The sequence below is a fragment of the Podarcis raffonei genome, chromosome 13 (genome assembly GCF_027172205.1).
Source record: "Podarcis raffonei isolate rPodRaf1 chromosome 13, rPodRaf1.pri, whole genome shotgun sequence".
Taxonomy (NCBI): Eukaryota; Metazoa; Chordata; class Lepidosauria; order Squamata; family Lacertidae; genus Podarcis; species Podarcis raffonei.
The window spans coordinates 52,840,982-52,863,853 of NC_070614.1; the positions used below are offsets into that span (position 1 = coordinate 52,840,982).

Sequence of the window (22,872 nt, forward strand, 5' to 3'; positions counted from 1 at the left end):
GACATCAAATTGTTTGGCTTTGAAAGAGGAAACATGATCTTGGCTTCTATGCTTTGTTTGCTTTCTGGTTCCCCTCTTTCGGCTCAACTTCCACTTTTCAAAGATTGCCTGAGGGTGAACTTAGCCCCAGTTCAACTATGGGGGGGGGGGCAAACCCCAGAAGTTGGGCTTCCCCTCCTGTCACTGCTTTGCGGTTTTGGAAAGCTCTAAATATGACCGTCCCCCGGGAGAAAGAAGCACATGGGCCAAGATAACCCACAAGTGTCAGGCGGACGGACAGAAACCCTGATTCACGCCTGCCTGAGAGACAAATAAAGAAGCAAAGGTAGGACTGGGGGGGGGGCTCCTAATCCCAGTTTGGACCCGCTGGGTGGCACTCCAGGGAACTGGGATTGGGTGGGCGATGTCCTCACCCTCATTTTAGACAGACGGTGCCATTTGGGGCAGGACTTCGAAACAGACTTCAAGACGAGGAGCAAGGGGGGGCTCTGTGAGGGGAAGACGGGGGTCTCCTCACAACTATCGGCACCTGAAGAAAACGACAGCTCCCAGAATCCTTTGGGGGAAGCCGGGGCTGTTCAAAGTGGTCTCATAGTGCTTTTTATTTTATTTTTTTAACATACAAAACACATACATATACACAATACACATACACAACACACTACTTCATAACGTAAAACTTACCTACATTACTCTATATAATTCCTACCTATACTATACATGGGACGCGGGTGGCACTGTGGGTTAAACCACAGAGCCTAGGACTTGCCGATCAGAAGGTTGGCTGTTTGAATCCCCGCGACGGGGTGAGCTCCCGTTGCTCGGTCCCTGCTCCTGCCAACCTAGCAGTTCGAAAGCACGTCAAAGTGCAAGTAGATAAATAGGTACCGCTCCAGCGGGAAGGTAAACGGCGTTTCCATGCGCTGCTCTGGTTTGCCAGAAGTGGCTTAGTCATGCTGGCCACATGACCCGGAAGCTGTACGCCGGCTCCCTCGGCCAATAAAGAGATGAGCGCTGCAACCCCAGAGTCGGCCATGACTGGACCTAACGGTCAGGGGTCCCTTTACCTTTAAGAAGGTAAAGAGTAACAACTTTTAGAATGCAGTTAAACTTTGTTTGCGTCTACTCTTCTTTGTTACCTTGAGAACCTGACTGAGACTAAGTGATTTTACCAGAGAGGACCTGGTTGGTGGCAGCGGATTAGTGGTGTACGGGTCAATAGTCCATGAGACGACAGCGGGCTCCACAAAGTCAGTCTTGTTGACATTGAGAAGGAGCTTACGGAAATGGAGTAGAAGTCAGGGGTAGCACAGAGACGATCCGCAGCACCCAGATCTCTTTGGTGGCCCCCTGGTCTGGCCTGTCCATGTGCCAGGGCTACCTCCAGATGTTTTGGGTGTTGACTGCTTTTCAGGGCTACTGTACCTTCAATTAAAAGCTTGCCCTCTTGCAGCTGGCTGGGTCGGATGGGACTCATGGTCCAAAACAGTTGGAGGGCACCAGGATGGGGAAGGCTAGCTCCACCAATCCTTTAACTTCACCCTGCCTCTTCGTTTACTTCTCACCTCCTTCTGCCCTCCACACAGGCATCTCTGACCCAGTTCTGGAGCCCGATTCACAATGAGCCGGGACTACAATGACCTTGCGACTATGAGTGAGGATGGTGACTGTGAAATTCAGCTCCGAAACGGTATGTCGTCTAGGTGGGATTTTGACGTGGGCAAAGAGGGATATGGGGAAGCAGGTCTACATAGGGAAAGGCCAATAATAATAATAATAATAATAATAATTTATTATTTGTACCCCGCCCATCTGGCTGGGCTTCCTCAGGCACTCTGGGTAGCTTCCAAAAAAATATTAAAATACTGTAATACATCAAACATTAAAAGCTTCCCTAAACAGGGCTGCCTTCAGATGTCTTCTAAAAGTCTGGTAGTTGTTGTTCTCTTTGACATTTGGTGGGAGGGAGTTCCACAGGGCGGGAGCCACCACCGAGAAGGCCCTCTGCCTGGTTCCCTGTAACCTCACTTCTCGCAGAGAGGGAACCGCCAGAAGGCCCTCGGAGCTGGACCTCAGTGTCTGGGCAGAACGATGGGGGTGGAGACGCTCCTTCAGGTCTCCTGGGCCTTTGAGGCCGTTTAGGGCTTTCAAGGTCAGCACCAACACTTTGAATTGTGCTCGGAAACGTCCTGGGAGCCAATGTAGGTCTTTCAAGACCGGTGTTATATGGTCTCGGCGGCCGCTCCCAGTCACCAGTCTGGCCTGTCTCCTTCTGGCCTGTCTGCTAAGAATAGCCATGGGGTCCTTGTGCGATGGGTGAGGACCAAGGAAGTGAGTGAAGCTAGCTCTGTTGATCAGTGCCTACCTTCTCGAAAGAGCAAGGACTAGTTCAAGATTGATTACTTCCAAGAAATGAGCACACCATAGAGTCACATCCAACACCTACAAATCCACTGCAACTCTATAAAATGTAGGTTGACTCCCCACTAGCCCTTTTCTCTGGAATTGGGATTGGGGTTCCTTGGGGCTACTGTGCCTTCAGTTAAAATGTTCCTTCCTTCCCTCCACCACCCACCACAGCAGCTGCGGGGCCTTTTGGCATTTCCTGCTGAGTGTCGCTGAGGGATTATAGTGATTAAGGTAAAGGGACCCCTGACGTTAGGTCCAGTCGTGGCCGACTCTGGGGTTGCGGCGCTCATCTCGCTTTATTGGCCAAGGGAGCCGGCGTACAGCTTCCGGGTCATAAGCTACTTCTGGCGCACCAGAGCAGCGCCCAGAAACGCCGTTTACCTTCCCGCCGGAGCGGTACCTATTTATCTACTTGCACTGGTGTAATTTTGAACTGCTAGGTGGGCAGGAGCAGGGACTGAGCAACAGGAGCTCACCTCATCGTGGGGATTCGAACCGCCGACCTTCTGATCGGCAAGCCCTAGGCTCTGTGGTTTAACCCACAGCGCCACCCGCGTCCCATTCTTATGCCATATAATTATGAACTTTTACTGATCATACTATAACTAAGAATTAGTAAATCAACAAATCAGTATGGCAAATTCAGCCCACAGTTTCCCCTGTCTCATAATCTTTCTGCCTCTGATCCCTGTCTCTTGTCCACCTCCTCTTCCTCTCAGACTTTGGCCTGCTTTCCACCCTTCCTTCAGTCACCCTCTTTCTGAGCTGGAAATGTACATCCAGTTTTTCCCCCTTTAAATTTCTTGGGGGGGCCCCTAAGCTATAGCTTGTTTAGCTTATACAGTGGTACCTCGGGTTACATACGCTTCAGGTTACAGATGCTTCAGGTTACAGACTCCGCTAACCCAGAAATAGTACCTCGGGTTAAGAACTTTACTTCAGGATGAGAACAGAAATCGTGCTCCAGTGGCGCAGCAGCAGCAGGAGGCCCCATTAGCTAAAGTGGTGCTTCAGGTTAAGAACAGTTTATTTGTTATTTGTATGAGAATTGAGGAAATTGTGGAAGGGAATTTAGGCCGACTTTAGAAAAAGGTTTTAAGAATAAGCACTGATGTATAATCATTGATGTTTACAAGGCAAAATTGGTTTTTCAAAATGAAGTAAATATAAAATATAAAAAGGTTAAAAATTAGGGACAAGAACTTGTTGAACCAACAATTTGAATTGGAATACAAGAGGGGGAGGTGTGGGGAAGTCAGGGAAATATGTTATTGAAAATAAGGATTGGGAATTCTATGTGTTTTTAAACTTTTTTGTTTCTTCTTTTTTGATTTTTTAATGTATTACAATGGAAATTTTTAATAAATATCTTTTTTTTTTTTAAAAAAGAACAGTTTCAGGTTAAGAACGGACCTCTGGAACGAATTAAGTACTTAACCCGAGGTACCACTGTATGGCAAATTCAGTCCACACTTCCCCCTGTCTCATAATCCTTCTGCCTCTGATCCCTGTCCCTTCTCCACCTCCTCTTCCTCTCAAACTGTGGCCTGCTTTCCACCCTTCCTTCAGTCACCCTCTTTCTGAGCTTCTCCTCCATCTATGAACACTGCTCACTCGCCGGCCTCCCCTACAAAACTCCTCCTTTCCTTTAGGGCCTGTGTGAAACGACTTTCCCCCTGAGTGACAATTTCCCCTTCCCTCAGAGAAGCTGGCCTGCAAACATCCCGACGGTTTTTACTGCCGGTTGCTTGGAATGTTCATAAACATCACAGCGTTGCAGCCAAGTGGTGTCAGAAGTGTCAAGCAACGTTGACAGATAAATTACTGGAGAAGACCTAAAACGCAAGCTGGAGTTGAGGGTGGATTCCTTACCGATATACCTTCTCCTCAGCTTCCCAGAAACGCCCCCCGGGGCTATCATGGAGGCAACGAATCTGCCCCAGCCGTCGCCTGGTCCTGATCCTGCTGGGAGTGGGCGCCATCCTCACCATCGCAATCATTGTCTTTGGCGCCAAAGGTGAGTTCTTCATCATTTGAAGGGAGAACGTTTAAGCCTGTCGTGGCCTCTAGTCTGGATTGCTTTAAAAGAGGACTGTGTAGATCCAGAAGGACATGTCATATGTTCTTATGTTCTTACCCCCACCCCAGGCAGTGACCACATCTCCCAGTTATTGGGGTTGAAGGATGAAATCACAAGCATGAATCAAAGTCTTGGTGAAGGGATGGTCGCTTCCCAGCACAAGGGTACGTGAAGGCAGCACTGTGGGTTCAAAGGAAAGTGAAACCTGTTCTTTTCTTTTTCAATATATTTTTATTATTTTCATTAATAAAACATAAAATATAACAACATTACAATAATCAATCAAATGCATTTGCTCCGCTGAGTTCATGACTTCCCTCCCTCCCTTCAACTGATTTCCTGCTTTCTCATAAATTGTACACACCTTTCTATTGTCGGTTTCTGTCCTTTAATACATATCCAATCCTTCTATTGTCTATGCTCAGATACTATTACTATACAGTCATACCTCATGTTACATTTGCTTCATGTTACGTTTTTTCAGGTTGCGTCCCGCGGCGACCCAGAAGTACCGGAAAGGGTTACTTCCGGGTTTCACCGCTCACGCATGCGCACAAGCGCCAAATCGCACCGCGCACCTGCGCAGATACTGCGCTTCAGGTTGCGGGCTTTTCATGTTGCGAACGGGCCTCTGGAATAGATCCTGTTTGCAACCAGAGGTACCAGGGTACTGTGTTGCAGAATTTATGTCAGTTCTGCTAGTGTCTTCAGCTTTTTACAATAGCCTCCAACAATAGCTACCTTTTTACAATAGCTACCAACCCCAATTTGTGCATTTGCAGAGGCAGACACAGAAGCGAAAATGAAGGACCTGGAGGGGAAGGTCAAAGAGCTAGCAGAGAAAGCGGAAGCAGGTGAGTTGAGGAGGGACAACCTGGGGCAAAATAACTCCACGGAGAACTTGGGCAATCACTTCTGAAGGCAGCAATACTTCTGAATCGCTCTTGTGCTCGGATCGTGTTTGTGGGTTTCCCTATTGAGGCAACTGGGCGGCCACTGTGAGAACAGGATGCTGGACTAGGTGGGCCATTGGCCTGATCCAGCTAAAGGCTCTTCTTATGTCCTCTCCCCAGCATCTTATATTTTTTTATAAGATATTTATTAAAGTTTTTGGAAATACAACAAGAAAAGTAAAAAAAAAACAACCTCATTTTAAACAAGAAAAGATAAAATACAAAAAAGAAAAAAAGAGAAATCAAAAAGAAAAAACAGAGAATTGAAATCCATTAAGTAAAAAAGAAAAATCAATTAAAAAATACAACAAACCTTCCCATTACTGATCTTTCATTAACTTATTTCCCTGACCTCCTCACACCTCCCTTTTTTGTATTCTAAGTCAATTATCCATTTCAGCAAATCCTTTCCCTCTTTTCAAATTTTTGTCCTGTAAATTTATCTTGAAATTAGTATAACTTTACTTTCTCTCCTTTCACCAATTAACAGTCTATTTTTCCTAAATCTTTGTAACATTTCTGCTAAAATCACATAAATTCATTCCAACATCATTCTAACATTCATTAATCTTGCAATGTTTCTGTAAATAGTCTTTGAATTTCTTCCAATCTTCCTCCACCGACTCTTCTTCCTGGTCTCGGATTCTGCCAGTCATTTCCGCCAGTTCCATGTAGTCCATCACTTTCATCTGCCATTCTTCCAGGGTGGGTAGATCTTGTGTCTTCCAATGCTTTGCAATAAGTATTCTTGCTGCTGTTGTAGCATACATAAAGAAAGTTCTATCCTTCTTCGGCACCAATTGGCCGACCATGCCCAGGAGAAAGGCCTCTGGTTTCTTCAGGAAGGTATATTTAAATACCTTTTTCATTTCATTATAGATCATCTCCCAGAAAGCCTTAATCCTTGGGCATGTCCACCAGACGTGAAAGAATGTACCTTCAGTTTCTTTACATTTCCAACGTTTATTATCGGGCAAATGATAAATTTTCGCAAGCTTGACTGGTGTCATGTACCACCTGTATATCATTTTCATTATATTCTCTCTTAAGGCATTGCATGCCGTAATCTTCATACCTGTGGTCCATAACTGTTCCCAGTCAGCCATCATGATATTATGTCCAACATCTTGTGCCCATTTAATCATAACAGATTTCTCCGTTTCATCCTGAGTATTCCATTTCAACAGCAAGTTATACATTCTTGACAAATTCTTAGTTTTGAGATCTAACAGTTCTGTTTCCAATTTTGATTTTTCCACCTGGAAGCCAATTTTTTTATCCAAATTGTATGCCTCCATTATCTGATAATAGTGAAGCCAATCTCGCACTCTATTTTTTAATTTTTCAAAACTCTGCAGTTTTAATCTGTCTCCCTCTTGTTCCAAAATTTCCCAATATTTCGGCCATTTGGCCTCCATATTGAGCTTTTTCTGAGCCTTCGCTTCCATTGGTGACAGCCACCTTGGGGTTTTATTTTCAAGCAAATCCTTGTATCTTATCCAAACATTAAACAGTGCTTTTCTGACAATATGGTTTTTAAACGCTTTATGTGCTTTGACCTTATCATACCACAAATATGCATGCCACCCAAAAACGTTATTAAAACCTTCTAAATCCAACACATCAGTGTTCTCAAGAAGCATCCATTCTCTTAGCCAGCAAAAAGCGGCTGATTCATAATAAAGTTTTAAGTCTGGCAGGGCAAATCCACCTCTTTCCTTAGCGTCGGTTAATATCTTAAATTTTATTCGAGGTTTCTTGCCCTGCCAGACAAATCTAGAGATATCCCTCTGCCACTTCTTGAAACACTCCGTTTTATCTAATATTTGCAATATTTGAAACAAAAACAACATCCTTGGCAATACATTCATCTTTATCGCAGCAATTTGGCCTAGCAATGATAACTTCAGGTTTGACCATATTTCTAAATCCTTTTTCACTTCCATCCAACATTTTTCATAGTTATCCTTAAACAGATTCACATTCTTGGCAGTCATGTTAACGCCTAGGTATTTCACTTTGTTAACCAATGTTAACCCTGTCTCCTTCTGAAACTTTTCTCTCTCCATCACTGTTAGATTTTTCTCTAAGACTTTAGTTTTCATCTTATTCAACTTAAATCCCGCCACTTGTCCAAATTCTTGAATCAATTCCAGTACTCTTTTAGTACTAGATTCTGGCTCCTGTAGTGTCAATACCAAATCGTCAGCAAATGCTTTCAGTTTGTACTGTTTAGCTCCAACTTGTATACCTTTAACTATTTGGTCCCTTCTGATCATGTTTAGAAGAACTTCCAGAACCGATATAAAAAGCAATGGAGAGATTGGGCAACCTTGTCGTGTTCCTTTCTCTATCTTAAATTCTTCCGTCACCACATTATTCACAATTAATTTGGCCTTTTGTTCTGAATAAATTGCACCTATACCATTTTCAAAACCTTGACCAACCCCCATCCCCTGTAAATTTTTCTTCATAAAACTCCAAGAAATGTTGTCAAAAGCTTTCTCCGCGTCCACAAATATCAAAACTGCTTTGGTATTAATATTCACTTGTAACTTTTCTAAAATGTTAATTATGTTCCTCGTGTTATCAGACAAGTGTCTACCCGGGAGAAAGCCACCTTGGTCTTTATGGATTTCTTCTACTAATACCTTTTTTAGTCTCTTAGCCAAGATGTCTGCAAAGATTTTATAGTCCACATTAAGCAAAGATATGGGGCGGTAATTCTTAAGCTGTGTCTTCTCAGACTCTGTTTTCGGTATAAGTGTAATATAAGCTTCCTTCCATGACTCTGGTGCCTTTTTCCCTTCCAGTATTCCATTACACACTTCCATTAAAGGCTGTATTATCCATTCTTTCAAGGTTCTGTAATATCTTGAAGTCAAACCGTCCAGTCCTGGGGATTTACCCAATTGCATATTCTGGATGGCCCCTTCTATCTCTTTCTCCATTATTTTATAGTTCAACATTAACTTGTTTTCTTGAGAGATTTTTTGTAGTCCATTTATTTTCAAAAAACTGTCTATATCCATTTGTTTCTGAGTTTCCTGTGTATATAGTTGTTTAAAATACCTCTGAAAAAACTTTCTAATCTCCGCTGGATTCTGTATATTTTTCCCTTCTACATCCAAATTTGTAATAGTGTTAAGTTTCTGTCTTTTTTTCATTTGCCAAGCCAATAGTTTCCCACATTTGTTTGCCGATTCAAATGTCTTTTGTCTCATCTGTTTAATTTTCCATTCTATTTCCTGATTTATCATTTTCATATATTGTACTTGATGTAACTTTATCTCTTTCAAAATCTCCTGCGATTTTGGCTTCGCTCTCAGTTTCTTCTCTCCTTCCTTTATTTTCTCCAAGATCTTGTCTTTTTTCTCATTTTGGACTCTCTTTTGGATCTCATTCTGTTGTATCAAGAATCCTCTCATGACCGCTTTACTTGCGTCCCAAATTATTCTTTTTTCTACAGTCGTATTCATATTTATCTCAAAATAGTCTTCAGAGCGGGCGGCAGGTATCGGATGATCTGTGGGTGAAGAGTTAGGAGGATAATTACTCCCATATTGTCAGCGCTGCCCAAGGTCCCAGCTCACACAAGACCAACGCTGCTTCTTGCTCAAGTTTAAAAGTCTTTATTGAAGTTCAGTCTCATTTCCAGACGTGCAGCGCGCAACGCTACATCTATCCGTCAGACCGTAGAAGTCCCATCTGAATCTCCGCCCCCCTGACACCAGCTTAAGATTCTAGCTTTACTCCACCTCTTCCTCTGTTCCTTCTTTCTCTGGGTCCTTCTGCTAGTCGGAGTCTCTGCCCTCCGAGATTCTTCTGACGCTGATTCTCCCGACTCCTCCCCCCCCCTCTTTCGGGCTTTAGGACCTGGCTCCCAATCCGGGTTTTCTGCTGTCCCGCGCTCCTCCACATTTGAACTTGGCGCGCGCGCGCAGCCTCCCACTTTCCTTCTGACCGTTACACTTGTGTCACTGCTCCCCCTTTCGGGGAGGCTAGCTGGACCTGGCCTTCCCTCCGTCTCCCCACTCCCCGATGGGGGAGAAGCTGGTCCTGACTCACGTGACTCTTCCCCCCCACTGTGCTCTGGTGGGGAAACTGGCCCTACTCCTCCGCTGCTTCTTTGGGACTCCCCTCTGGTTCCTTGTTTATGGATCGTCCCCTCTGGGATTCGCCTCGCCCTTACCATAGGCGCCCCCTCCTGGGAATCTTCTGATTCGCTGGAGAAGCTCATGGAATCTCTCGGTCCACTGTCATATTCCCCTACGCTCCCCTCTGATTCCTCTCCTCCGCTCTCTATCTGCTCTCTCCCCTGCTCTTCTGCTCCTGAGCCTCTGACATCCATCCCCCCCTCGAAGCCCCCCCTTCCCCCCTCCCCCTCTTCGGGTGTGGGTTCCAGGTGCTCCAGCGCTGGGGGTGTGAGTGCTGGCTTCCGTTCTCTCCCCCTGGTGTGCAACCGGCCCGCGGGATCAGGCCCCCCCACGATGGGTTCGTCGACGTCGACTTCCCCTGCTTCCATTTCTCTGCTGTCGTGCTCAAAACCAAGATCCTCCCCCCACACGTCCATGTCCTCCTCCCCACCCGGTCCCTCGGGTGAGGCTGTGTGCAAGGGCCCCCTCAGCAGTTCCCTGCTCCACCCCACTTCTGGTTGAGTGTCCCACCAATAGGAGCGGTCCGTGGCAAACCCCGAGAGCGACCCCTCCGGGGAGCTCATCCCCGGCGTCGGCTCCTCATCTGAGGAGAAACCTTGGAACGTGCTGGCTGACAGTGTGGGTGTGAAAAGCCAGTCGTTGAAATACTCCGCCGGCATGGGTCTGTGTGGGAAGATCGAATGGAACTCGTCTTTGAGATAGTGCTCCTCCACGGCGTAGCACGGCACCCACTCGTTGGCGCTGGCCGGAGTACCCTCCCTGGCGAGGAGATATTCAACTTCCTCTTCTCCCCATCTGGAGTCCAAAATCTCTGTGACCTCGTTGAGTGGCGTCGCCCTCTGTGGTCCCTCCCCTGTTGGCGATGGGCTACGTGGAGCTGGTGCGGTCCCTGGCGCCTGAAACCTGTGGGGCGCCTTGTAAGGCGTGAGCACTGACCTGTGAAAGACTGGGTGCATTCTGGAGCCCTCCGGGAGTGTCAACCGGTAGGCCACTGGATTGATTTGTGCCGCAACCTGGTAAGGTCCCAACTGCTTGTGTCCTAGCTTCCTCTTAGCTAGCGTTCTGGCCGGCACTGCCTGAGCTGCTAACCAGACCCAGTCCCCTACCTGTATGTCTTCCCCAACCCTCCTGTGCCTGTCTGCCTGCACCTTGTAGGCGTGTTTCGCGAGTTCCAAGTGCCTTCGGAGTTGCTCATGGACCTCCTGTAACTCTGCGGCTAAGTGGTCTGCCCCCCGTGGCTCCCCCTCTGCCTCGGTCTCCAACCCCGGGAAGGTTCTGGGGTGGCGCCCATTGTTGGCGAAGAACGGTGTCACCCCTGTAGACCCGTGCTTCGTGTTGTTGTAGGCAAACTCAGCTAGCGGTAGGTAGTCCACCCAGGTCGAGGGCTGTTGATTGGCGTAGCATCGCAGGTACTGCTGCATGATGGCGTTGACCCTCTCCGCTTGTCCGTTGGTCTGCGGGTGTCGTGCCGACGCTAAGTTGATCTTGACGTTCAGGATGCCCAGCAGCTTCTGCCAAAAGTTCGAGATGAATTGGCGACCCCGGTCGGACAGGATGGACCGCGGCAGGCCGTGAGCTTTGAAAACGTGGTCTATGAACAGCTTGGCGGTCTGTTCCGCTGTGGCCACCTTCGCGCACGGAATGAAATGCGCCATCTTGGTAAAGAGGTCTACGACCACGAGTACCGCTGTTTTGCCGCGCGAACTGGGCAGATCTGTAACAAAGTCCAGGGCCACTTTCTCCCATGGTTCGAGCGGCGTCTGCAGCGGTTCCAGCAGACCCGCCGGCTTCCTGTGTACTGGCTTGGCCCTTTGGCAGGTGTCACACCTGGAAACGTAATCCGCAACTTCTCCCCGCACCTTGGGCCACCAAAAGTCCCTGGTGACTAATTCCGCCGTCTTGTCCTTGCCGAAGTGCCCAGCGCTGGGTGCGTCGTGCAGCTGCTGCAAGACTCTCGCGCGAAGGTCGTCTCCCGGTACGTAGAGAGCCCCTTTGCGGAGGAGTAGTCCGTCGCGTATCTGGAACTCGTCGTCCCTCGCTGTGCCGTTTCGCACCTCCTCCATCTTGGATTGCGCAAACGAATCCGCCTGTAGCGCGCGACGGACTGCGTCCAGGTCCACTGCGGCTGAAGCGCACGCCCACACCTCTGGTGCGAAAATGTGTTTGGCCGCTGCCGGTGCCGCTTCCTCGAGATACTGCGGCTTCCTGGATAGCGCATCCGCCATGACGTTGTTGTCTCCCGGGATGTATTCTATCCGGAAATCGAAATCTGCAAAGAACTCCGCCCAGCGGATGTGTCTCTGGTTCAGGAACTTCGCCGTGCGCCAGTACTCCAGGTTCTTGTGGTCCGTGCGAACCTGCACTGTGTGTCTGGCTCCGACGAGGAAGTGCCGCCACGCCTTGAAAGCTGCATGAATGGCCAGCAACTCCCTGTCCCAGATGGTGTAGTTCTGCTCCGACGTGCTGAGCTTCCTGGAGTAGAATGCGCACGGTCTCCAGTCCCCTTGCGGATCTTGCTGCAACAGGACCGCCCCCACCGCTCTGTCCGAGGCGTCCGTTTCAACCCTCATCGGTTTGCTGGGGTTTACGTGTAGCAGCTGTTCTTCGGACGCGAAGAGACGCTTGAGCCTCCGAAAGGACTGCTCCGCCTGGTCCGTCCAGGTGAACTTCTTCTTCTTGGAGCTGAGGGTGTCCGTGATGGCCGCCGTCTCCTTCGCGAACCCCTTGATGAACTTGCGATAAAAGTTGGCGAAACCGATGAACTTCTGGACCTCCTTCCGGTTGCGCGGGCTCTTCCAGTCCAACACTGAGCGGACCTTGGCGCTGTCCATGGCAAGTCCCTTGTCGGACAGCTTGTAGCCCAGGAAATCCACCTCTGTCGTGTCGAACTGGCACTTCTCCAGTTTGGCGTAAAGTCTGTGCTCCCGTAGTCTCTGCAGGACCTCCTTGACGTCCTTCTCGTGCGCCTCCTGCGAGTCCGAAAAGATCAGGATATCATCTAAGAAGCAGACGCACTTCTTGTAGAGGAGTCCCGCTAGCACGTGGTGCATGAAAGCTTGGAAACAATGGGAGCCATTTTGGAGACCAAACGGCATGACTCTGTATTCATAGGTTCCTAAAGGCGTAAACATGGCTGTCTTCCACTCGTCGCCCTCCCGCATGCGTATAAGGTTGTAGGCCCCTCGTAGATCCAACTTGGTGAAGATCCGCCCCTTCCTCACCGTCGCGAGCAGGTCGTCAATTTTGGGCATGGGGAATGCTGTGGGCTTTGTCCTGGAATTGATGATTCTATAATCCACTATGAGCCTCCGTTCGGGCGTGTCTCTCTTCTTCACGAAAAACACGGGACTGCCCCCCACTGCTTTGGATTCCCGGATGAATCCCCGCTTCAAATTGCGATCTATGAACTCCCTGAGTTCTTGCATTTCGTCTTCAGACATGGAGTACAGTTTCCCAGTCGGCAGCGTCGCCCCTGGCAGGAGGTCAATCTTGCAGTCGTAGGGTCTGTGGGGAGGCAGCTTGTCTGCTTCCTTCTCGCAGAAGACTTCCAAAAAGGCCTTGTACTTGTTGGGCACCGCTTGCACCATGCCTAGGTGTAGCTGCGGTGCATCCTCTTGCCCCTCCTCTTCCTGGCAGGTCTGGATGCAATGCGCTGCGCAGTAGGAAGAGCAGAAGGTCAATTGCCGCTGGTACCACGCTAATGCCGGGCTGTGCCTATCCAGCCAACTCATGCCCAACACTATGGGCGTGTCCGACAGGTGGGTGACGTTGAAACTGATGACTTCACGGTGGTTCCCAATTTGCATCACCAGAGGCGGTGTCTGCTGTACCACCTCTCCTCCCAGTATCTTCCTGCCATCTACCGTGACAACATTTAGGGGCGTCGTGGCTGGCAGGAGTGCTATGCGATGCTGCTTGACGAAGTCCAACCCTACAAAGTCTGCGTTGCTACCAGAGTCAATGGTAATAGGGACCTCCAGGGTGAGCCCATCGGGCAGCTGGAGCGATGCAGTGAGTTGCACCACTGGTTTGGGTGGGAGGGGGTCTGTGGGCTGCAAAATCTCTGGGGACTGCTTCACTGACTCGCCTGGTTGAGCCCCAGTGCTTCTGTCTCCAACCAGGCTCCTCCGTTTCCCTGGGGCTGCTCCTCCTGCTGAATTGCTCCTTTAACAGTTGCTGAGGCTGCAGTGTGCTTCTGGAGCCTCTGGGGACACTCTTTGGCCATGTGCAGTGCACTGTCGCAGATGTAACACTTCCTGCTCCCTCTAGGAGCCTTCGCCTTGACTGCTCCTGGTGTTTGGGCTCTGCTTGCTGTCTGAGCCCTTGCACCTCCGATTTCCATTGGCTCCTCTCCCCTCATTAGAGGAGGCGTGGACTGAGCGTGCTCTGTCTCTCTGGGTAGGAAGGGAGTCGTTCTAACTGATGTGTTTGCTCTTCCCCCCTGCTCCCTGCTCCACGGGCGTTCTTCCAGGCGCACCCCAATTGCGAGCGCCCTTTGGACAACTTCTGTTGTATTTTGGGGTCTCTCTCCCCTCGCCAGCTCATCTTTCACGGCTCCATTCAGCCCCTCCCAGAACAGATCCCTGACGGCAGCTGAGTCCTTCTGCCAGCCCAGCACATTTACTAACCCAAAAAAGCGGGAATGATACTGGCGCACTGTCGCTTTTCCTTGCCGCAATCCATGCATTTCCCTTCTAGCGACATCCACATCCACCATTGATTTAAAGCAAGCGTCCATGGCTCCAATAAAGGCGCTTGAATCTTTGAGGGCGGGGTCATTTTCGCGTAACAAGGTCCGCAGCCACGACTTAGCTTCCCCATGCAGATGAGTGATTATGAAACCCACTTTCTCCTCCTCATCTCTAAAATCTTTCCGAAGCAAATTGAGCGCGAAAACTACTTCTGCTCTGAAGTTAGGGTACTGCTGCAGGTTCCCGTCAAAATGGGTCACAAGGCTCGCCCCCCTTTTCCCGAGGGCAACTCCCTCCGGCTTGGCTCCCAGCTGCCCCTCCTTTCCCCATTTGTCCCACCTGGCTTGCAGATCCTGGCAGAGCGCAGCTGTGTCTTCTTCTTTTTTCTTAGACGCAGCCAATTCTGAGTAGAGCGTTGACACCGCTTCCTGCAATTGCTTGATTTTTTCCTCTGTAGTCATCTTTGCCTATCTTCGTGAGCTTGCAGAGTTTTTTTGAGATGGGACTTACTGTCAGCGCTGCCCAAGGTCCCAGCTCACACAAGACCAACGCTGCTTCTTGCTCAAGTTTAAAAGTCTTTATTGAAGTTCAGTCTCATTTCCAGACGTGCAGCGCGCAACGCTACATCTATCCGTCAGACCGTAGAAGTCCCATCTGAATCTCCGCCCCCCTGACACCAGCTTAAGATTCTAGCTTTACTCCACCTCTTCCTCTGTTCCTTCTTTCTCTGGGTCCTCCTGCTAGTCGGAGTCTCTGCCCTCCGAGATTCTTCTGACGCTGATTCTCCCGACTCCTCCCCCCCCCTCTTTCGGGCTTTAGGACCTGGCTCCCAATCCGGGTTTTCTGCTGTCCCGCGCTCCTCCACATTTGAACTTGGCGCGCGCGCGCAGCCTCCCACTTTCCTTCTGACCGTTACACTTGTGTCACTGCTCCCCCTTTCGGGGAGGCTAGCTGGACCTGGCCTTCCCTCCGTCTCCCCACTCCCCGATGGGGGAGAAGCTGGTCCTGACTCACGTGACTCTTCCCCCCCACTGTGCTCTGGTGGGGAAACTGGCCCTACTCCTCCGCTGCTTCTTTGGGACTCCCCTCTGGTTCCTTGTTTATGGATCGTCCCCTCTGGGATTCGCCTCGCCCTTACCATAGGCGCCCCCTCCTGGGAATCTTCTGATTCGCTGGAGAAGCTCATGGAATCTCTCGGTCCACTGTCATATTCCCCTACGCTCCCCTCTGATTCCTCTCCTCCGCTCTCTATCTGCTCTCTCCCCTGCTCTTCTGCTCCTGAGCCTCTGACACATATTATCCTCGATTAGCACGAAAGGGAATGGGTACAGCCATTCGCCATGGCAAACGAACAGGAGGTCCCGATAGAAACCTTTTTCCTGCTTCCGAGATGAAATGGGTTTTCCTGCTCCTCCGTGGAGCCTTCGACGTTTTTGCAAATGTTCCTGATCTGTGTGCATTTCCCCCCTCTGAAAGTCAAATGTGGCTGCCTAACTAGCCACCTCCCCCAGTGTGGTGTAGTGGTTAAGAGCGGTGGACTCGTAATCTGGTGAACCGGGTTTGCGTCTCCGCTCCTCCACCTGCAGCTGCTGGGTGACCTTGGGCCAGTCACACTTCCCTGAAGTCTCTCAGCCCCACTCACCTCACAGAGTGTTTGTTGTGGGGGAGGAAGGAAAAGGAGAATGTTAGCCGCTTTGAGACTCCTTCGGGGAGTGATCCAGCGGGATACCAAATCCAAACTCTTCTTCTTCTTTTATGTTTTTTCCCTCTCTCTCTTCGCTCTCACCAGCCAAGACGCAACTCCTGACCCGGCTGAAAGACATGCAAAAGAGTTTCCGACTCATGTATTGCGAGCTGGAGGATTTCAAGAACAACCGAACAGGTCAGGAGGGGGGCAGCCGGAAAGCGGGTGGGGTGGGGGGCTAAAGAGGTGGGATGTTCTCCCCAGGGACGTTCGACAAAAAAGTTCCTCAGGCCTTCGACTGATTAATATTCTACAGCCTTTTAAATGTGCCTTTTTTGGGGGGGGGTATCGTTTTGCTGTTTTGTTTCATTTAGCTTCATGTTTTTATCCTGTATTCATGGTTTTTATCCTTTGTACTGCCCATAGATCTTAAGATGAAGGGCGGTATAATAATAATAATAATAATAATAATAATAATAATAATAATAATAGAATTTATATACCGCCCTGCACCCGGAGGTCTCAGGGCAGTGCACTGAACAAAAACAAAATATAAAAAAACAAAATATATAATCAAAATTAAAACAACAACCCAATAACCCCCCCAAGCCACATTTTACAAGGGCATGGGATAATAATAATAAAAATAAAAATAAATAACACGACGTCAGACATTAAAAACTTCCCTAAACTGAGCTGCCTTCAGATGTCTTCTAAAAGTCTGGTAGTTGTTCTTCTCTTTGACATCTGGTGGGAGGGCGTTCCACAGGGCAATTGCCACCACCGAGAAGGCCCTCTGCCTGTTTCCCTGCAATCTCACTTCTCACAGGGAGGGAACCACCAGAAGGCCCTCGGAGCTGGACCTCAGTGTCTGGGCTGGACGATGGGGGTGTAGACGCTCCATCAGGTATACTGGGCTGAAGATGTTGGAGAATTACAGTGCCTGTTGTGGCTGTAGAGATGTGTTTTGTTGCAGCTGGGGCGACCGAAGGTGTCTGGTTGTGCTGCTGCAAATGTAACGTGGCATTTCTTCTCTTTGTGCTCCTCCCTTCCGCTGGACTTCCGCTGTTTCATTGGGTCTATACAGAGTTTGACTACTGCTCCCTTTATCTTCCTCCCTTTGTGTTGTCTGATCTTCCAGCTAACCCAAAGGAATGTTGTCCGAAAGGGTGGGACTTCTTTCGTAAAAGCTGTTACTGGGAGTCTGGAAAGAGAAAATCCTGGGAGGAGGCCAAGGTCAACTGTGAAGTCCAAAATGCCCACCTGGTGATCATTGACTCCATTGAGGAACAGGTAGGTGCCCGGTGGGTTTTGTGTTGGAGAGAGCGGTTTGGAAGAGATGTGTAGCAGAGTTAGCACTAAAAAAATGTAGTATAAACACTGACAACTGGGAAACACTGGCTTGCGAGCGCTCCAGCTCGCAACAGCCTTTACCAAAGATGTCATGGACTTTGAAAACACTCGAACTCAGGATGCAAGGGAGAAACGTGCCAAGAGGAAGGCATGCTTGGCAAATCCACACTGTGATCAACTCCTGCCCGGAAACCAATGTCCCCACTGTGGAAGGACGTGTGGGTCCAGAATTGGCCTCCACAGTCACTTACGGACTCATTGTTAAAACCGTGTTTATGGAAGACAATTTTACTCAGCTACGAGGGATCGCCAAAGAAGATTGCTCCAAGCACATTGAAACTTGGTTAGATTTACATCTGCCCACTTCCACCTTTAAACAGATGTTCCCCACAAAAATACTTAGGCTAGAATAAATCACAGGCGCTTGGCTTTGCAAATGGGTGAAGATTTTACTCACAGATTTCCAGGCATAACAGCAAACAAGTCACAATCTGTTGGCGAAGAAGAAAAAGATTCCAAAGGATTTAAAAAGAAAAAACATATTGGTTTCCTTACAAAAGAATCACACCGTCTTTGCATTAGCAAAGATGCAGGCAGCAAATATCTCATTTTAGAGAGATGTTTCATTCACTTGGTTTTTATACAGCTAGGAGCCACTCTGTGTGGCTCCTTTGTTCCAGAAAGGCAGAGAAAGGGGTGGGTGGGGAAGCAAAGGCTGATGGGAGCCTATTAAAAGGTAAAGGGACCCCTGACCATTAGGTCCAGTTGTGGCCGACTCTGGGGTTGCGGCGCTCATCTCGCTTTATTGGCCGAGGGAGCTGGTGTACAGCTTCTGGGTCATGTGGCCAGCATGACTCAGCCGCTTCTGGCGAAGCAGAGCAGCGCACGGAAACGCCGTTTACCTTCCCGCCGGAGCGGTACCTATTTATCTACTTGCACTTTGACGTGCCTTCGAACTGCTAGGTTGGCAGGAGCAGGGACCGAGCAACGGGAGCTCACTCCGTCACGGGGATTCGAACCACCGACCTTCTGATCGGCAAGTCCTAGGCTCTATGGTTTAACCCACAGTGTCCCTTTGGGAGCCTATTGAGCTCTACCTAATGGCAACTTGAACTCAGGGCTCAGGTTAATCCTGCTGCCCCAAAGGGTGGAACATCTTTCAGAAAAGCTGCTACTGGGAGTCCCGACTCGGGAGGCCAAGGCTGACCCGAGACGCCCACCTGGTGATCATCAATTCCTATGAGGAACAGGTAGGGGCTTGGGGATTTTGCAGGTCTGCCCTCTGCCCTGTGTGTTTGATGACGGAGAGAATAAAATCTGAGAGGCTGCCTCTTTTCTGACAGACCCTCCCTAGTGGTGAGATCAGCAGGTGGGGGCCTTCTTGAGGCCTGTGACTTGCTGCGGAAGGACAGATAATCATCGGGCAGAAATGATTATGGGAAGTACTCCTGCCTACTGTATGTTCAGAGTGGGACGCGGGTGGCGCTGTGGGTTAAACCACAGAGCCTAGGACTTGCCGATCAGAAGGTTGGCAGTTTGAATCCCTCGACGGGGTGAGCTCCCATTGCTCGGTCCCTGCTCCTGCCCACCTAGCAGTTCGAAAGCACAAAGTGCAAGTAGATAAATAGGTACCGCTCCGTCGGGAAGGTAAACGGCGTTTCCATGCGCTGCTCTGGTTCGCCAGAAGCGGCTTAGTCCTGCTGGCCACATGACCCGGAAGCTGTATGTCGGCTCCCTCGGCCAATAAAGCGAGATGAGCGCCGCAACCCCAAAGTCGGCCCCGACTGGACCTAATGGTCAGGGGTCCCTTTAACTTTACCTTTACTGCATGTTCAGCAGTGTATCTTGGAGGATACTTTGGGGCCCTCTGTGCATTCTCAGGAAATCTGATTTCGTTTCATTTATAGGAACCAAAACACAGCTCTCCGAATTTTGCAATTTCCATCTCTCTCTCTCTCTCTCTCTCTCTCTCTCTCTCTCTCTCTCTCTCTCTCTCCCCCTCCCTCTCAATTGGAAATCGCAGCTCTCTGAATTTTGCAATTTTCAGCTAGCTCTCTCTCTCTCTCTCTCTCTCTCTCTCTCTCTCTCTCTCTCTCTCTCTCAGAAATCGCAGCTCTCTGAATTTTGTAATGCAATTCTTTGGCCAAGTAATACCCGCAAAAATGCACATACCAGGGTAAAGTGAGCATAAAGATGCATATATTGGTGATGATGACATACCAGAATGCCCCGCGTTTGGGAACTGTGGCGATCACACAGGGTCCCCGGACGTTTCAGCGTCTATTGATCCCTGTGCCACCACTTGATTTCTCGCTGCCACCAGCCAGGCCCTACCTGGTACAATACTGAGGCCAGTCAGGGTTAAATTGGAACATAAACATCTGTTTATTTATTGCAGTTTAACAAGCGTGTGGTTTCATAAACGGTATATCGGTCAATTACTTTCATGGGGTGCCTATCCAGACCTATAACTTCCGCTACCTGCTCTCACTCACTAAAGCACCTCTCAGATATTTACTTGTCTTCCTAGCTCCTAACTGTTCCTGACTCAGCTTATTTCACTACACTAACTCAGCCTACCCACAGACTCTATCCCAATTCACTCCCACTCCAATGAACTCCCTCTTCATCCCTCTCAGAGCTGGTTTTATAGCCCCTCTGACTCCACCCCCTGGGTTCTGATTGGGTAACTTGTTTAACTATTTCACCTCCAACACTCTCATATGTTAACGTCACAGGAACTTTAATAGTCCCCTTGCAAAATGGCATTGAGAATGTGTCATTAGTGCTAGTGTGCTAATGAGTTTTCATTGGGGTTCTCCAAAAAATTAAAAAATGGTGTGGAAATGGAAAGAACTGAATTTAAGATGGGGAAAACTGAGAGCAAGTTAAGAGATCCTTCTGTTTTCCTCCCCTCCGTGCTTTTTTCCATGCCAGCAATTTGTGGCCGTCCGTGTGCACCCGCAGTATATGTGGATCGGCTTGACTTACACCGGCGGGAGCTGGAAGTGGGTGGATGGGAGGCCCTATACATTTCGCCAAGGGTAAGTTCACAGGCGGCAATGCGGCCAACCCATAATGCAATGCGGGGAACGCTAGGGGTTGGTGCCGTAAAGTAGCAGGCCCCGCCAAAGCCCTGCTGGAGCGAAGACTTTTGCCACCTTCACACCATACGTTCAAAGCCCTGGGGTACAGCTTTAAACAGTTCTGGCTTCCCCCCAGAGGATTCTGGGAGCTGTGGCTTGTTTGGGAGACTTGCGTGAAAGTGCCCGTTCCTCTCACAGAACTACAATTCCCAGCTTTCCCTGGGAGGCGGGGTTGTTTGTTAAACCACTCTGGGAATTGCAGCTCTGGGAGCAGAATAGGGGACTGTCTGCGGGGTCTGCCTCCTCGCCTCCCTCTTCCCTCTGTTGTTGCAAATTATTATTATTATTATTATTATTATTATTATTATTAATTCAATTTATTCACCGCCATATACATGGAGGTCTCAGGGCGGTTCACAACAAGACCACAACATAGAAAATCAAACCAAAATTCAGCTCTGTTGTTGCTTATTATTATTATTATTATTATTATTATTATTATTATTGATTCAATTTATACACTGCCATATACATGGAGGTCTCAGGGCGGTTCACAACAAGACCACAACATAGAAAATCAAACCAAAATTCACCTCTGTTGTTGCATATTATTATTATTATTATTATTATTATTATTATTATTATTAATTCAATTTATACACTGCCCTATACCCGGAGGTCTCAGGGCGGTTCACAACAAGACCACAACATAGAAAATCAAACCAAAAGCAGTAATCCAATAACGTCCCCCCCCCAAGCCACATTCTAAAAGCGTGTTGGATGTCAATAAGATCAACCAAAGGCCTGGTTAAAAAGGAACGTTTTTGCCTGGCACGTAAAAGGTGTATAATGAAGGCACCAGACAAACCTCCCTGGGGAGAGCATTCCGCAGATGGGGAGCCACTGCAGAGAAGGCCCCGTTCTTGTGTTGCAACCCTCCGAATCTCTTGAGGAGGCGGCACACGAAGGAGGGCCTCAGAAGCTGATCTCAGGGTCTGGGTTGGTTCATATGGAAAGAGGCGGTCCTTGAGCTATTGAGCCATTTAAGGCTTTATAGATCAAAACCAACACTTTGAATTGGGCCCAGAGACTAACTGGAAGCCAGTGCAGTTGGACCAGGATCGGTGAAATATGCTCAAACCGTCTGCTCCAGTGAGCAACCTGGCTGCTGAATTCTGCACCGGCTGAAGTTTCTGAACCAAATTACTGCATAGATTCTCTAGGCCCCACCCCCTGTGACATCACTCCAGGACTTCACCAGGGGCCACCCCTAAGACTCAGATTTAGGCCCTGCAGTCTCAGGGTGTGGGGTGCTCCTGACTTGGGAACCCTAAATTGGGGGCATTTCATCAAAGCATGTGGTTTAGCCTCCGCCTGAGCCCCTGTCCCTCTGGACCTAGAATTTCAACCTCTGAACCCCTTTGCTAAGTAACCAAGTAGATTCCGCGCTCTTGCTTTTGGGGACTGAACCTGGAGGTGGTTTAGAGGATCGCGACCCGTGTCTTCACCTCTCCTTTCCCTCCCCGTGCCCCCGTCCAGGGACTGGGTTCCAGGTCAGCCGGATAACTCTTCCAGCCATGGACTTTTGGGAGGAGAGAACTGCGTCCACTTCCACAGCGACGGCCGCTGGACCGACGACCACTGCACTCTCGACTTTGGCTGGATATGCGAGATGGAGATAACCGATTAAGGCGGCGGAACTTGGGTGTAGCTAGGATTTATTTTAGGGGGGCAGGCTTTAAGTTAGGGAGGGCAGAACCGAGTTACCTGCAACGCAATTGGTCAGTTAGTTAAGTATTTTTATTTATTTACTTGATTGGAGGGCAGCTGCCCCCCTGACCCCCCAGCTATGCCCATGCAACAGAAATCTGACCTCCAGCTGAAACTCAGACTCCAACAGGTTTTGCAACGGAAAAATCCAAATTGGAAACAGAGTTGTTAGATACCAATGTTAAAAACCTATCCAAAATGTACAATTTATTGTTGGAGTGGCATACAAAGGATGAACAAGTTAAATCTGTAATGATAGACTGGGCAAGAGACGTTGGACACAATATAATGTTAGAAGATTGGGAAAGGTTGTGGAAGAAAGGGATTAAGTTTACTGCATGTACTGCATTAAAAGAAAACATTATGAAAATGATATATAGATGGTACTTAACCCCGGTAAAATTAGTAAAGATTTACCACACGAACGATAATTTATGTTGGAAGTGCAAAGAAAAAGAAGGCACCTTTGATCATATGTGGTGGACGTGTCCCAAGGTGATGGACCTCTGGGAAAAGATTTATAATGAGTTGAAAAAAATGTTGAAAAATACATTCATTAGTATTGGAATGTGTTTTCTTTTGTGTGTTTTATATGTTATGTCTGTTATAAATGTGGAAAATTAATTTTAAAAATTGGGGGGGAAAGAAACTCAGACCCCAATCAACCCCTCTCAACATGGTTCTTAGTA

The 22,872-nt window shown here is 48.6% G+C and overlaps 1 protein-coding gene across 1 annotated transcript; it reads left to right on the forward strand.

The window, feature by feature from the left end:
• Positions 1-1,620: 1,620 nt before the first annotated feature.
• LOC128400179 (asialoglycoprotein receptor 1-like) lies at positions 1,621-22,103 on the forward strand. Its single transcript, XM_053362245.1, has 9 exons — positions 1,621-1,690; positions 4,301-4,426; positions 4,558-4,653; positions 5,272-5,343; positions 16,080-16,172; positions 16,219-16,220; positions 17,127-17,267; positions 20,265-20,371; positions 21,953-22,103. Exons 1-9 carry the CDS (start codon positions 1,621-1,623, stop codon positions 22,101-22,103), a joined length of 858 nt encoding a protein of 285 aa, XP_053218220.1.
• The last annotated feature ends 769 nt before the right edge of the window (positions 22,104-22,872 follow it).